This window comes from Phycodurus eques, chromosome 17 (assembly GCF_024500275.1).
Source record: "Phycodurus eques isolate BA_2022a chromosome 17, UOR_Pequ_1.1, whole genome shotgun sequence".
NCBI classification, from domain to species: Eukaryota; Metazoa; Chordata; class Actinopteri; order Syngnathiformes; family Syngnathidae; genus Phycodurus; species Phycodurus eques.
This window is the reverse complement of record NC_084541.1, coordinates 20149394-20162930: the sequence shown is the minus strand read 5'-3', so window position 1 is coordinate 20162930 and position 13537 is coordinate 20149394. Positions and strand designations below refer to the sequence as shown.

Genomic DNA, 13537 nt, shown 5'->3' with positions numbered 1-13537 from the left:
TTTTTTTTTTGGGAAGTTTTTTTCTTTCATTGTGGACATATTCTGTCGAAAGAGAGAGCGAGATAAAAAAAAAAAAAAGCGAGTTACTTACACGACTCGGCAGAAATGACATCAAGCTGATAGACGTGACCATCGGTAGACCTAAGTCAGTTCTCTCCTCGATTTTGCATATATCGAATATATATGTCAAATAAAAAAAGCGAATCGTTGATGGTTGAACTGGACGAATGAAATTATATGATGGCGTATTACCAAACCAAAAATATATAAGCTAAACGGTCGGTTGTCAAAAATGTTGGTTCCTAAATTGTCCTCTAACTCTGGAATGACCCACATTCTGTATTTAAGTCCGAAATTCATATTTCTTTCTTGGAGGTGCGGCAACAGTAATCACCTGTCAAACCAGTCACACAATAACAGCAAAAGCCACTTGGCGCCATCACCCACCACTGGAAAAATCCCTGCACCATTTTATTATTATTATTTGTTTTTCACACTTAGGGGCCATTTTACTTTATACATTTAACGGCATCAAACATTTTTCTTTCAACTAAACAATATTTCAATACATTTATGACATCGTTAAGAAGTTTTCAAAAACAACTGCGCATCGCATCATTAACATTTTTGTTTGTTTTAAAGTTCAGATTAAACAACGTCCTTTAGCTTCAAGGAGGCTTCAATTTGAGCGCCAACCAGACGCGCACCAATAAGACCGCATCGCGTCGGCCGCTCGACCAATCAGATGAGACTCCAGTTGTCCTTTCAACCAATCGCTGTCCTCCATTGCTGCCCTTTCCTGCTTCCGCTTGGACTTTGGAATTTGTATACAAATTGGCCGTGTGCCGTAGACGATCTCTAAACTCCACTAACACTGTAGTAAAGTTAGAATTACAGTAACTATTTGTGTGAAAAACACTTAATATAAAAGAATCCGACGAACAATAGTAAGTACAACATGAGTTAAGTCACACTTAAATCCATGTATGAGATGTCATGGGGTACTTCACAGTTTTCCCCACATTATGATCAGTTACGTGCGCTGAGGGTAGGCAAGTGAGGCAGGGCCGCACTGTCCCCTGGTGGTCTTTCCTTTCCACTGCAAGTGAATAGTAAAAAAAAACTTATGATTACATGAAATTGTTCCATTTTAGTTCTATGGTCCGTGCTTTACATTGATTTTCTTTTTCAATCCAATAATTTCATCGCTAAAATAGCTGAATCTTCATATTTCCCGTTCAAATGCAAAGGAAGCGCTGTTACGAGTCACGTGGTCGCATGATGCTTCAAGGGACCACGCACACATCTATTCAGGCAGGCTTGATTGGTCCGTGGCTTCGCACAAGAGACATTGGTGTTTCCGCATTACATCGCCAATAATATACGTTTTATCACACATGTACTGCACTTGCTGACATTCAACAGACTGTCTAATATATGTAATGGAAGTGTGTGACATTTGGTCTTTCTTATCGACCAGAAAAGCCACTAAAAGCGAACAGTGGAGTCTGGTATGTACGGTGCCACAACCAGCATGTGGCAGTGTTGAGTTGAGATTCATGGCGCTCCGGACGTCACGTGAGTGTGCCTCACCAATCCGGAACCTCACCGCACGTCACTGACTATGACTACGGAAATGTCCTGAGATTTGGAGAGCTCCAACATAGTCATCAAACTTTATTTTGAAGGCCAAAGCAGGAAAGACAAGACCGGAAGTGCCCGTGTGACGGTGCTCATGGCTCCCGAAGGATAAAGCGGCACTCCGAGTCCGAAGATGGCCGGGTTGTTTGAGGTGGAGGTGGACGGAGTAGAGCACGACCATGGACTGGAGCATCACGACGAACCCATCCAGGTGCGTGTAAGGCGTCAGACGCTTCGTCGCGACACTTGAAGCAGGACGAGGGCATTTATTTTCTGAGAGCTAGCGGCTAACAGGTAAAACGCCGCGTTAGCTCGCGCTCACAGGTTTCGCCCAACGTCAGCACTTGTTGTCTCTGTTAAGCTCTCTTCTTCGACACAGCTCATGTCCCGTATTGTCTTCCGCGCCTTCACCGATAAGGTTTCAGTCGACAGAACAAATGTAGCCAAACGACCAACAGCACAAGTCGGAATGTAACGCTTGTCGGCTAGCTTGCTAACGTTCATATCCTTGCGGTCAGCTGACGGTTGACTCAAGTCGGTCATTTTTACTCCCAAACGGTTGCCACGCCATTGCGTGTTCAGTGCAGAGTAAAACGATGACCTTTTTGCTATACAGCTGACGTGTTTGGTGGGGGTCAAAGTTGATGCCTGTATTAAAAAGGTGTGGCCGTTAGTCTCCTATCCAAAATGGCCAAATGTCAATTCGGTCGGGTCCCATATCCGTCTGACGAATATCATGCGTAGTCGCAATCAGACAGCTGTCACAGCCACCTTTTTGTGTTTTGAAGTCAGTCAGGACCGCATGGAAAGACACATTCCTTTTTACCGAGGTGTGCAAAGATTCCCCTACAATCCCTTCGTTCGTCATGTGGTCGCTGTGGGACCCAACGTTATGGCATCTGCATCTGGAATTGAAATTGCACGATATTGCAATTCATGGCCGCATTGACAGCTTTCGGCGCGTCACATTAGCAATGTGACAAGTTTTCCAGAAAATGACAGTTTGTCAAAATGCAGAGTCTGGTTAGAATGATCACTTCAACCTTTGTTCTCGTAAAGTGACTCTGTTGTCAAAGTGTAATTATTTTTTTTTGTTTCGAGGTGGCCCCAATACTCTGTTGCATCTATCAAGTATCCAGAATAATAATTTTGTCGCTCCTTGTTTACAGTTTGACGTGTCCAAGCTCTCACCGGAAGAGAAGTGGAGGTTAGTGTCCTTTCAGCTCGAATTCCTTCAATCCAAATAAGAGCTGTAATGAATTGGTTCACTGTATGACAATGTCGTATAGCCAGCAGGAGGCTCCCGATGAAAGACACGTTTTGCGTGTTTGTCCAACAGGGTGGAGCACGCCAAGATGCATGCCAAACACAAAGGCCATGAGGCCATGCACGCCGAGATGGTGCTGATCCTCATTGTCACGCTCGTCATCGCCCAGCTTGTCCTGGTGCAGTGGAAACAGAGACACCCCAAGTCTTACAACGTAAGAAACCGCACTACCCCGTCGTTCAAGAACAAACAATAACTGTCTGCGTGTTCCCCCCCCCCCCCCCCCCATGACTGGGTGTCATTTATGGATCAATTGTTAAGAGTGTTTGCTGTCATTTGGAATTTGATTATTGTAAGTAATGCATGCACAAGTTATGTAGTGTAGTTCGCCAATGTTGACTTTGAATATCTTACTCTGTGGCAGCAAGCTGCTTGGGGGCACAATAAATGCATTTAGGCCCAACCTGTTTGGTGGCTGGTGGAAAGTTGACAAGGAAACGTAATACTCAGTACTTCTGCAAAATGTGAAATTGTTGCTAAGAGCTTTGTATGAATGACTTGCATTTTTCTGGGCACTACTACAGTGGAAACTTTTAAGTTTGAGTCTTGTCATGGATGTGCCTCACGCTGTATGCAAAAAGTTACTTTGATAAGTAACAATGTGTGTGTTTGGAGTCTTCCCATGTTAATTGTGGATCGCCGCATTCTCCCGGTCGGTGTGCAGTGTTCCCTCGCTATATCGTGGTTCGCTGATGGCGGATTCAGTGCCGTGTTTGTGGATTTTTCATATTCGTATTGCGAATAATTGCCTATATGGCGGGATTTGGACTATTGCGTAATTATTATTATTATTTTTTAAATGGTAAAATTAACGCTACCTAGCCTAAAACATTGTTCTCCATTTTCTTTACCGCTTATCCTCACTCGGGTGGCGGGCTTCTGGAGCCTATCGCAGAGGCGGGGCAGACCCTGAACCGGTCGCCAGCCAATCGCACTCACCTCCACACCTAGGGGCAATTTAAAGTCGTCAGTCGACCTAGCGCACATGTTTTTGGGTTGTGGGAGGAAACCGGAGCGCCCGGAGAAAACACACGCAGGCACAGGGAGAACATGCAAACTCCACATAGGCGGGTCCGGGATTTGAACCCCGGTCCCCAGAACTGTGAGGCAGACGTGCTAACCAGTCGGTCACCGTGCGCTTAAAACATTAAATCTGAAAATAAAACAAAAGAAAAATTCATTAAAAGACATATTACAAGGAATTAAATATACATTGCGTACAGTACTACGTTCAAGAGTTTAAAAGGTGTTTAAGAGTATAGAAAGTGTTTATAAGAGAATGGTAACAGAATTTGGGGAGGGTCATCGAGCTTTAGAATATGTATAAATAATCCAAAAATATGTGGTCACTACTTGGGATTTAACATATTGCAGGGGTGGTCCGGAACCCCCCCCCCCCCCCCCCGCGATAAACGAGGGAATACTGTAAATTGTTTTCTCTTCGCGTTCCACCTGTTGAAGTTGATCCTTCTGGAATATGTCGCAGAAAAGCCAAATAGCACACGTGCTTAACATGCATTACTTTTCCAAATAAGCAAACTATTGAATGCTTTTTAATTTTCTCCTAAAGACTAGAAAGAATATTTTTAAGAGTGTACTTTTTCCAATGAATTTGCTTTAGTTGTACAATTCTCCCAGAATCAACTGTCGTCATTTCAAGTAATCGGCTTGTCGATTGGTAACTTTTTCTCCCTGGTTTACGTGTGTCAACATGCTGCTGTCTTGTAGCTGGTGACTCTGTTCCAGATGTGGGTAGTTCCTCTCTACTTTACTACCAAACTCCACTGGTGGAGGTTCCTGACCACGTGGTTTATCTTCTCTGTCATCACAGCATATATTACCTACCGTGCCACTCGCAAGCCTCTGGCCTGCACGACACCGAGGTAAAATGCAACTGCACGGCGTGTCTCTTTAAATGACGATGTCTGTCTTGAAAGAGAGTCGTTTTTGCCGCCCGCTGCAGATTGGTGTACAAGTGGTTCCTCCTCCTCTACAAGATCAGCTATGCGACCGGGATAGTCGGCTACACTGTTGTCATGTTTACCCTCTTTGGTATCAATCTCATATTCAGGTAAGTCGTGGGACTTTTTCGATGTTTTACAGTTTGTAACCAAAACATTAAAAATGACGTTTCTGGCGCAGCCCAATGTTTTGCAACGGACTGGCCAGTAGATGGTGCTGTTTGCCACCATTTTCTTGGGCCTCTAAATCCTGCCCTACCAAGCACTTGAATGTCCTAATACTGAATAGTGTTTTTAAAAAGCCGAGGACATTTGTAGATCAGGTTAAGAAAATACTTAATTTAAATAATAAAACATTTAATGCTCATTTTCTAAATTTTATTATACTTACCGATACCTAATTTTTTTTATGATATACATACAAATTGTTGCATGTCTATCAATTGTCAATTTGTCTATTACAATTTTTTATTTTACCATTCACAGTAAATGAACTAACAAGTTATTTAATGTGGTGAATAACCAAATAACAGATAAAAAATTTTTTAAAAAAAAATTACCATATTAATGCAACAACTAATCACAGTACTCTTGATAATGTAAATTCTCGTTTGTGGCCCGCAGGCCAGACCTTGCCCACCCATGATCTAGATTACTTACGTGGATGAATTTGTTGACTGTATCAATTTAAAAACAGCTCAGTATGATGCAGGGCTGTTCTACACCATTGAATAATGCTCAATGCTAAAAATATTACTAAATAAATGCCTAGTATTAGTGTCCATTCAAACTGAATAATATTTACATGATTAACATGGGGACCATCTAAGTATCATACTGTAGATTAGATTTATATCTGTTTATGTTTGACCCTGGAAAATAACAGTTTGGTGGTGTAGGTTAGTCAGACTGCTAATCACACAGCGGTCCCTTTGCAGGATAAAGCCAGAAGATGCGATGGACTTCGGTGTGTCCCTGCTATTTTACGGACTGTACTACGGTGTCCTCGGAAGGGACTTTGCTGAGATGTGTGCCGACTTCATGGCGTCAACAGTCGGTGTAAGAAACGGGCAGGCTTTGCTCATCGGGGATGTGACGGCCGCTGCTCAAATATTAACGGTCACGCCTTCATCCCTCTCGTTTGTAGTATTACAATGCATCTGGAATGCCAACCAAGCATTTGTCTGATGACATCTGTGCCGTATGTGGACAAGCCATCCTTGTTGACGTCAGTGAGGAGGGCATCATAGAGAACACGTACAGATTATCCTGCAACCATGTGTATCCTTCACTCAGCATCTGCATGAGAAATTGAATGCTGTTTTTAGTACTGAAAGTGAACTAGTGTTCCCATGCTATATTGTGATGCATCATATGTGCCTCTCTCTCTCTCTCTCTCTCTCTCTCTCTCTCTCTCTCTCTCTCTCTCTCTCTCTCTCTCTCTCTATATATATATTTTTTTTCCTAAGTGATAATTTTTACTGTATTTTTTCTTTTTTTAAATTTGGGTTTTAGTTCGCCATGTGGTCTCATTGAGATCTCTTTTGCGAAAGAGACCTAGTCAAGATAGCAGAATGGCATTTCATTCACGTACAAAAGGTCACCATTATCAAGTCCAGATAAAAAGTAGCAGTAGCCAGACTTCATCTGGCTTCAAAGAAGAAGCAAGACTTATTTCTGAAATAAAATCCCAATTTCAACCTCATTTTTTAAAGATGTTTATTTACATGAGGTTTAAAAGAGACTGGACAGTAAGAATCTCTAAGGGATTTGCATCTCTTCTTACTGTGAGAGAAAAGGATCACCTTTGTTTTGTTAGCATTTATAGTCACCTTTAGCTTTTATTGCTGGTTATGGAAAATGGTAAAAACATCCTTCAAGTTGGCAAGTGCTTCTGATTTGGCGGGACCAGCACGATCAATCACTGCATTAGCTGCATAAAAATGAAAATTGCATCACTGTAACCAAAGTTTTTCATATTTATAGATTGGAAAATAGTAATGGACCCATGAAGAACTCCATTACAAATATTGAGCCATTTAGATGTGAGCCCTGGCATGTGGGAAAGGAGAGGCACAGTTGCCAATACACTTTTCAGCCGTTTCTTGAGTGGAGGGAGAAAAGTAAAACACAGTGGGCACACTCACGCAGGAGCTCCTGTCAGCCACAGCTAATGCCAAGAGATGCGGACTTGCCCATGTCAAATGCCATCCTACATATCTAACACACAGACTTTCCAATAAATAAGGTATTTTCTACACTACATTTTATTCTTGCAGTTTTTTGGGGTGTGTGTATTCGAATAGGATTACAATGGGTTCAATGTTTGTGTGTTTTAATAAGTTTAAAGTGTGTGGGAGGGGTGAAACTATTTAAAAACTTTATAAGGCCCAGATTTTGACCTATTGCAGGTGGCCCTAGAATGTATCCCCTGCAATAAATGGGAGTTCATTGGAGACTAATTTCTTTGAAAAGCATTGTCAATGTTATGAAGTGGAAACACTCCACGTTCTGGTTGACCTTTTGTGTGATGTAAGTTGGTTCGTTTTATTTTAAACCACTCACTTCCCCTATAACTTACTGCCAGGATCGCAAAAAACAAAAAAAACAGGCAACCACAGCTGACATAAAAGTTGCTGTGTGTTCCTTGTTAGTGCCTTTCGAAACCGCGTGTTCCCCATGGGGTTGTATCAAGTTATTTACACGGTGAATTTACTGGACTGAGTGTCAGGAATTGCGCAATCAGGAAAGCGCTCTGGTATTCCTTTCATCACGTCATCGCAGTTAATGGCGTCTTGGGAAGTACCTACTCTTAACAGGTCAAAACCTTGGTTCTGATACAAGAGCTGTTTGCAAAATGTTAGAACAGCTCCGTCTGATGAGCTGACCCCTGTCAGGTTTTGGTCTGCCTTAACTTCTCATCCAGGTTCCATGAGTTCTGCATAAGAGGTTGGTGCAGTCGTGGGAAAGAAGCAGATGTGTCCATATTGCAAAGAGAAGGTGGATCTGAAGCGGATGTTCAGTAACCCGTATCCTTTGGCAAATATCTGTGAAGTGTTAGATGATGGTAATTTAATTATGACGTGATATGGTGCAAAGCTTCTTCGAGATTAAAGCATAAATGGGGCCTTTTCTGACATAATAGGAACAAATCATCTAACCAACCCATCGCTGTGCTTACTGCAGAGAATTGAATCTGAATTGACAAAGCTTGAATAGTGGCAATCTTTTGTTCTTTGTTTTCCCCTTAATCTAAGATTTTGTAGCTGGGAAAGGCCGCACGTCATGTATGGGCAACTTTTAGACTGGCTTCGCTACTTGGTGGCCTGGCAACCCGTTATCATCGGCTTCGTGCAGGGCATCAACTACGTCCTCGGTCTGGAGTGAGCAGCTCGTGTCGCAAACGGACACGCACGCGTACCACACGGAGAAGAAAATGCTCCGATTCAAATAACGGGAAGCCTGGCAATGAACTGAAACATCGATTACAAATTCTCTGTACTTTTTGTATATATTTTTAGGCGCACATTACCAGTACTAATGTTTCAATTGATTAGTAATCGCAGTATCCTGTCAATTCTCTGAATTTTCTTCAGCCTATGCCCCAGTAAATATGTTCATAATCATGAGCTGGCTGCTTTTTTACTTGCGTCTTAAATGTTTATGAACACACTTTTTTTGTGACTGTATGTAATGGGCATTTCAGTCATCGGGGAGTTCTAAGACCCTGTAAACTAAAAATGTAAATTTGACGCGCCACAGAGAAGTGTTGTTAACAACCCTGCTGAATTTGAATAATTAAAAAAATTGGTAAGTGTGAGAGTGACTCAAGTTCTCGTGTTAGCCCCCCCAAGTGCATGACTGGGTGCAGTTTTAGCCACGGACAAAACAAATGATATATAAAGTAAATAATTAAAATCAGTTAAATGCTAAATCTCTTGTATATTGTAAACTAAATCAAAGTCCTATTTAATAGGATGAGAATATAATACATGACATATCGGTGTAGTCAGGGTTGACTACATAAATATTGATTATATTTGAACGCCTCCACATAAGCGAAGTAATACAGTAGCCTGTAAGGATTTCCCCTTGGAGCTGACCTTTAGCACAGTCTTTGATAACACATCGAGGAAGTTGGTCCTCTGTGCTATATATAAAGAAATGGCAAGCGTGTTTAGAGTGAGCATTCAAGAAGAAACACTGCAAGCGTCAACATGACGCTGTCGTCCGTCATCAAAGGTAACCTGATTTCCTAACGCCAGCCCGTTTCATTCAGTGTATCGTGCTTGTAAAGAAGCCGTTTCTCACCACAGCTCTGGGCTCTTTAAGTTTGTTGCTAGCGGATGCTTCTCCAGGTATGCTCTCTTTTGTGGATTGGTGTCCAAATCGGCTTTGATTATTTACTCATTCGTTTTTAAATATTTGTCCAGCAGTGTCTGAATATGCATTACCAGTCATCATTGGACCTGACCACCTTCAAATAAAGGCTCAACTTGGTAAGTGAAATAAAAGTGATTCCAAGCCATTGGATGTACATTGAGGGGCTCATATACAGTTCATTTAGATATTGATACGAGTTATCTTTTTAATCATATCTCTGAATAAGAAATGCATTATTTTGCTCCATTTTGAAGGATTCTGGTAACTTAATATTTTTTTTTTTTTTTTTTTTTACTCCAACCTGTTTTTTTTTAACCTTCTCATCAACTGTACTGTATATGAATAACATTGGGATATGCTTGGATTGAGAAAGTACCAATCATTTTGTTCAAAATGTTTATTCCCCCCCCCCCCCTCCCCCACCCCCTAAAAAAAAAAAAAAAAGCTAATATTAATTTTCCTAACACACACCTTAGTGTTTTGCCACTTGTGTCATTTCCAACTACAAATAATAGTTGGAAATGACACAAGCTTATCCTCACGAGGATCGTGGGCTGCTGGAGCCTATCCCAGCTATCTTCGGGCGAATAAAATAATAATTGTGTTTAATTTACAATGTAGACATGCTTTGAATCATGTTGGTCTTCAGTGCATGTATATAAAATGTGTGTTTTTTGTTTCAGGGCAGCCGTTAGTTCTCCATTGTGCAGCTCTGGCCAACTGCGGCCATGATGTGACACTCCTCTACTGGCTCGTCAATGGCTCGTTCCCTGAAGACATTTACACCAGTGACAGAATAACTGAGTTAGACACGTGAGTGTTGGACCAAATTGTTCCCCACGTTGGTACGTTTTATGCTTGTTTTAGGTCTTGTTGTAGCTTGTATGTATGTTTCAGATCCACGTTGGAGGATGGTACAATTCAAGTGGGGAGTTTGCTTCTGAAGAACGTCACCTTAGAGGACCTCGACGCTTCGTTCACCTGCGTGGTGAACAATGGTGTTGGAATGGCTCATAAGAATGTGACACTCACAGCTACAGCTACTGACTGTTATGCGTGGAAAAAAAAGAAAATACCGGGAGCTGCGTGACACAAGTTACCGTCATTTGTGAAACTACAGTGGATATAAAAGGTCTACACACCCCTTTTCAAATGCCAGTTTTTTTGTGTGTGTGTGTGTGATTTGAAGAAATGTGACCAAGATAAATAATTGATAGCCTATTAATGTGGCATTACCTCAATATACAACTCAAGTGTAAGGGGGGAAAAAACTAAAAGAAATGTGGTTACACAAGTGTGCATACCCTCTTAATTGTGACCACTTCTAGAACGTGTGGAATTTGGGGTTCATCAAAGGCTCTTAAAATGGTGTCAGGTGTGTGCTGACTCCTATTTAGCTTGAATTTGAATGTGATTGGTTCATTCTCAACACAGCCATGCCCCCAGTTATAAGCGGGTGTGTGCACTTGTGCAACCACTTTATCTCAGCCCCCCCCAATGAAGTTTTATAGGAAACGTTACGGACACATTTGACATGCTACAAACTAACAAGCTGCATAATGCTTCAAGGTAGATAATACAAGCTTCCTCTGTTTGCTGATGGCAGTAGTACTGTATGCACAATTTGAAGAACCAAAGAGCTGCCTTACTTCCTCAGTGTGACAGTAATTGACTCGGACTTCTTGTCTCACTTGTACTTTGTGGGGACGAAATCATTTTCGTCTGTTTTGCTCGAGCTGTCCTCGCTCGTCATTGAACTGAATGAGGGCGTCGCCATAGTTTCCCATCTGTGGAATGGCTGCGATGAAATGTGCAATCGAATCCAGTAACAATTACATATTTACTTTGAAAAGCTTTGTTTTGTTTGTTTGTTTGTTTGTTTGCACTTATTGTTTGAGGCAGCAGTGGGACCGGTTTGTAAAAGCCTTGCAGTAGAAGAGGCTCGTGTCCATTGGACTGTGCCGGTCAGATGTAGCTATGTGTAGCCGGATGCTGTCGCGCTAGCTGTCATCTTTATTCGATGCACTCCGACCTCCAGCAGACAGTGCATCCCCAAGTGAAGCCCCGGTCTCGGCGGCTCTTTTTACACTTGTCAATCAAGCTGCACCACTCAACGTGACATTTTCTTTTTTTAGGCTGGATTCTAGATTGTAACCAGTCTGCAACTGCAGAGAAACAACACACCAGCAGTACCCCGACACGACTTTTAGGTCACCGATATTCAAGGCTTCGTAAACACAATATCAGCGTTATTAGATCACAGAGACAAACAAGATCATCACTTTGGCTTTTCAGGAAATTGGGATTGCAATGTGTTGGAGTATGTGGAATGATTTCCAATGACATTATGTACATCATTAAACTGTGCAGCATCCCAATTTAGAATACTGCATTGTAAAGATTTTATGATTTATATATCATGTTACTTGCTACTAAGCACTGAAAGTAGCCGAAGAGCTTGTATATCCTGGAAAGTTCTGCGCGAGTTCATATGAAGACCATCCGGCATCATAAAGTGCTTTAATGAAAACGTTTTCAATGCCAGTCCGATATGATCACATTTTGTTATTTTAGTTGAAACAAGGCGGCACGGTGGTCGACTGGTTAGAGCGTCAGCCTCACAGTTCCGAGGACCCGGGTTCAATCCCCGTCCCCGCCTGTGTGGAGTTTGCATGTTCTCCCCGTGCCTGCGTGGGTTTTCTCCGGGCACTCCGGTTTCCTCCCACATCCCAAAAAACATGCATAAATTGGAGACTCTAAATTGCCCGTAGGTGTGCATGTGAGTGCGAATGGTTGTCTGTTTGTATGTGCCCTGCGATTGGCTGGCAACCAGTTCAGGGTGTACCCCGCCTCCTGCCCGATGACAGCTGGGATAGGCTCCAGCACGCCCATTTTCTGACCCTAGCGGCTCAGAAAATGGATGGATGGATGGATAGTTAAAACAAGAAATGTTTGCAAAACACAAAATTTGAAATATATTGGCTTAGAAATATCATTTAAGAGGCTTAAGGCTTAAGATCTGCAAATGAGTGTGTGTGAACCATTACGGGAACATATTTTTAGGAATCGCCATTGTGTCTTCTTGTTCAGTCCTGTAATCGCATAACAATACAAATCTGACTCACTTTCGAGGCCCAAAGTGTGGAAAACATTCGGCCAAGTTAGTCAACTTTGCCTCTTTGAGGTCAGATGACACTTCTGGAATACTGGACCTTCAAAGTGCTTCGTTTTTAAAAAAAAAAAAAAAAAAAAAAACATCTTGAGCTTTAGTGTCATTTTTGTTCTTTGTTACACATAGACAGACAGTCGTACATTGCCTTATAAGTAATAAATATGGCAACTACCAAAATAACAATGGCCATGGTGAAAATAATAAAATATGTGTTACTTTAAAACAACTAACACAGTGAAATGACTTACTTGAACATTTTCTTTTTAAAATTTGCATCTTCTTGTTGTTGTTTGTTGTCTTGCCCGTGCAGAATCGCGAGGCCCGGCCAGCCTGAACGCGTTTCCAGTCCGGCGGTCGGAAAAGCAGCATCCTCGTCTCAGATGCTTTCCGTGACGCTGCCCTTTGTACGATGCCACAAAGGAGGCCCCAGCAAACGTTGTGTTTATGGGGGCTTATTCGTGCAAAGCTACGCACACAATGTCAAGTGTAACAATATCGACTGGCCAGTTTACAGGTGATCCGCAGCTTAGTCTTCAAATGTTCCTGTTAGAGATTCATTTTTTGCTCAAGCAGGGTCACCTCTGATGATGATTGTGTTTGTTTGTTTTTTTTTTCTGCCCTGTGGTTATATTGTCCTACCAATTAAAAAAATCTAGCCTTTGCAGTAAATGATGTTTTATGATGGAACGAGGTTGGATGGAGGAACTACGTGATGGTAGTTATTGTATAAAGGCTGAGCAAGACTTGATTTTGGTGCAAATCAGATTTGATTTCTTTTTCTTTTGCTGTTTGACAATGGAGCCCCCCCCTTCGACCCTGGAATGCGAATGGCAGAATCCCGGCCTTCTATTCATTAAGCCCCCACCCTCCAAAATGGTTCAGTCTCCTCATCTCATCTCATCCTCCATTGTACACACGTTAGGATTTGTGTTTCTGAGCTATGTTTGTCATTAATGTTGACTTAGGGTGTGTTTTATTGACAGGACTCGGTGTCTTTCTTCAACCTACGTCTACTGCCTCATTCTTGTGAGAGCCACTCTGCTGATTACAGAA

The 13537-nt window shown here is 42.0% G+C and overlaps 1 protein-coding gene across 1 annotated transcript; it reads left to right on the top strand.

Moving 5' to 3' along the window:
- Positions 1-1637: 1637 nt before the first annotated feature.
- Positions 1638-8749, top strand: LOC133415776 (E3 ubiquitin ligase RNF121-like). The gene is given in 10 exon segments (XM_061702151.1): positions 1638-1852; positions 2811-2848; positions 2981-3122; positions 4697-4851; positions 4932-5039; positions 5868-5988; positions 6077-6210; positions 7856-7886; positions 7888-7958; positions 8196-8749. Coding segments are annotated over 10 exon segments (999 nt in total). The 5' UTR covers positions 1638-1774; the 3' UTR covers positions 8317-8749.
- The last annotated feature ends 4788 nt before the right edge of the window (positions 8750-13537 follow it).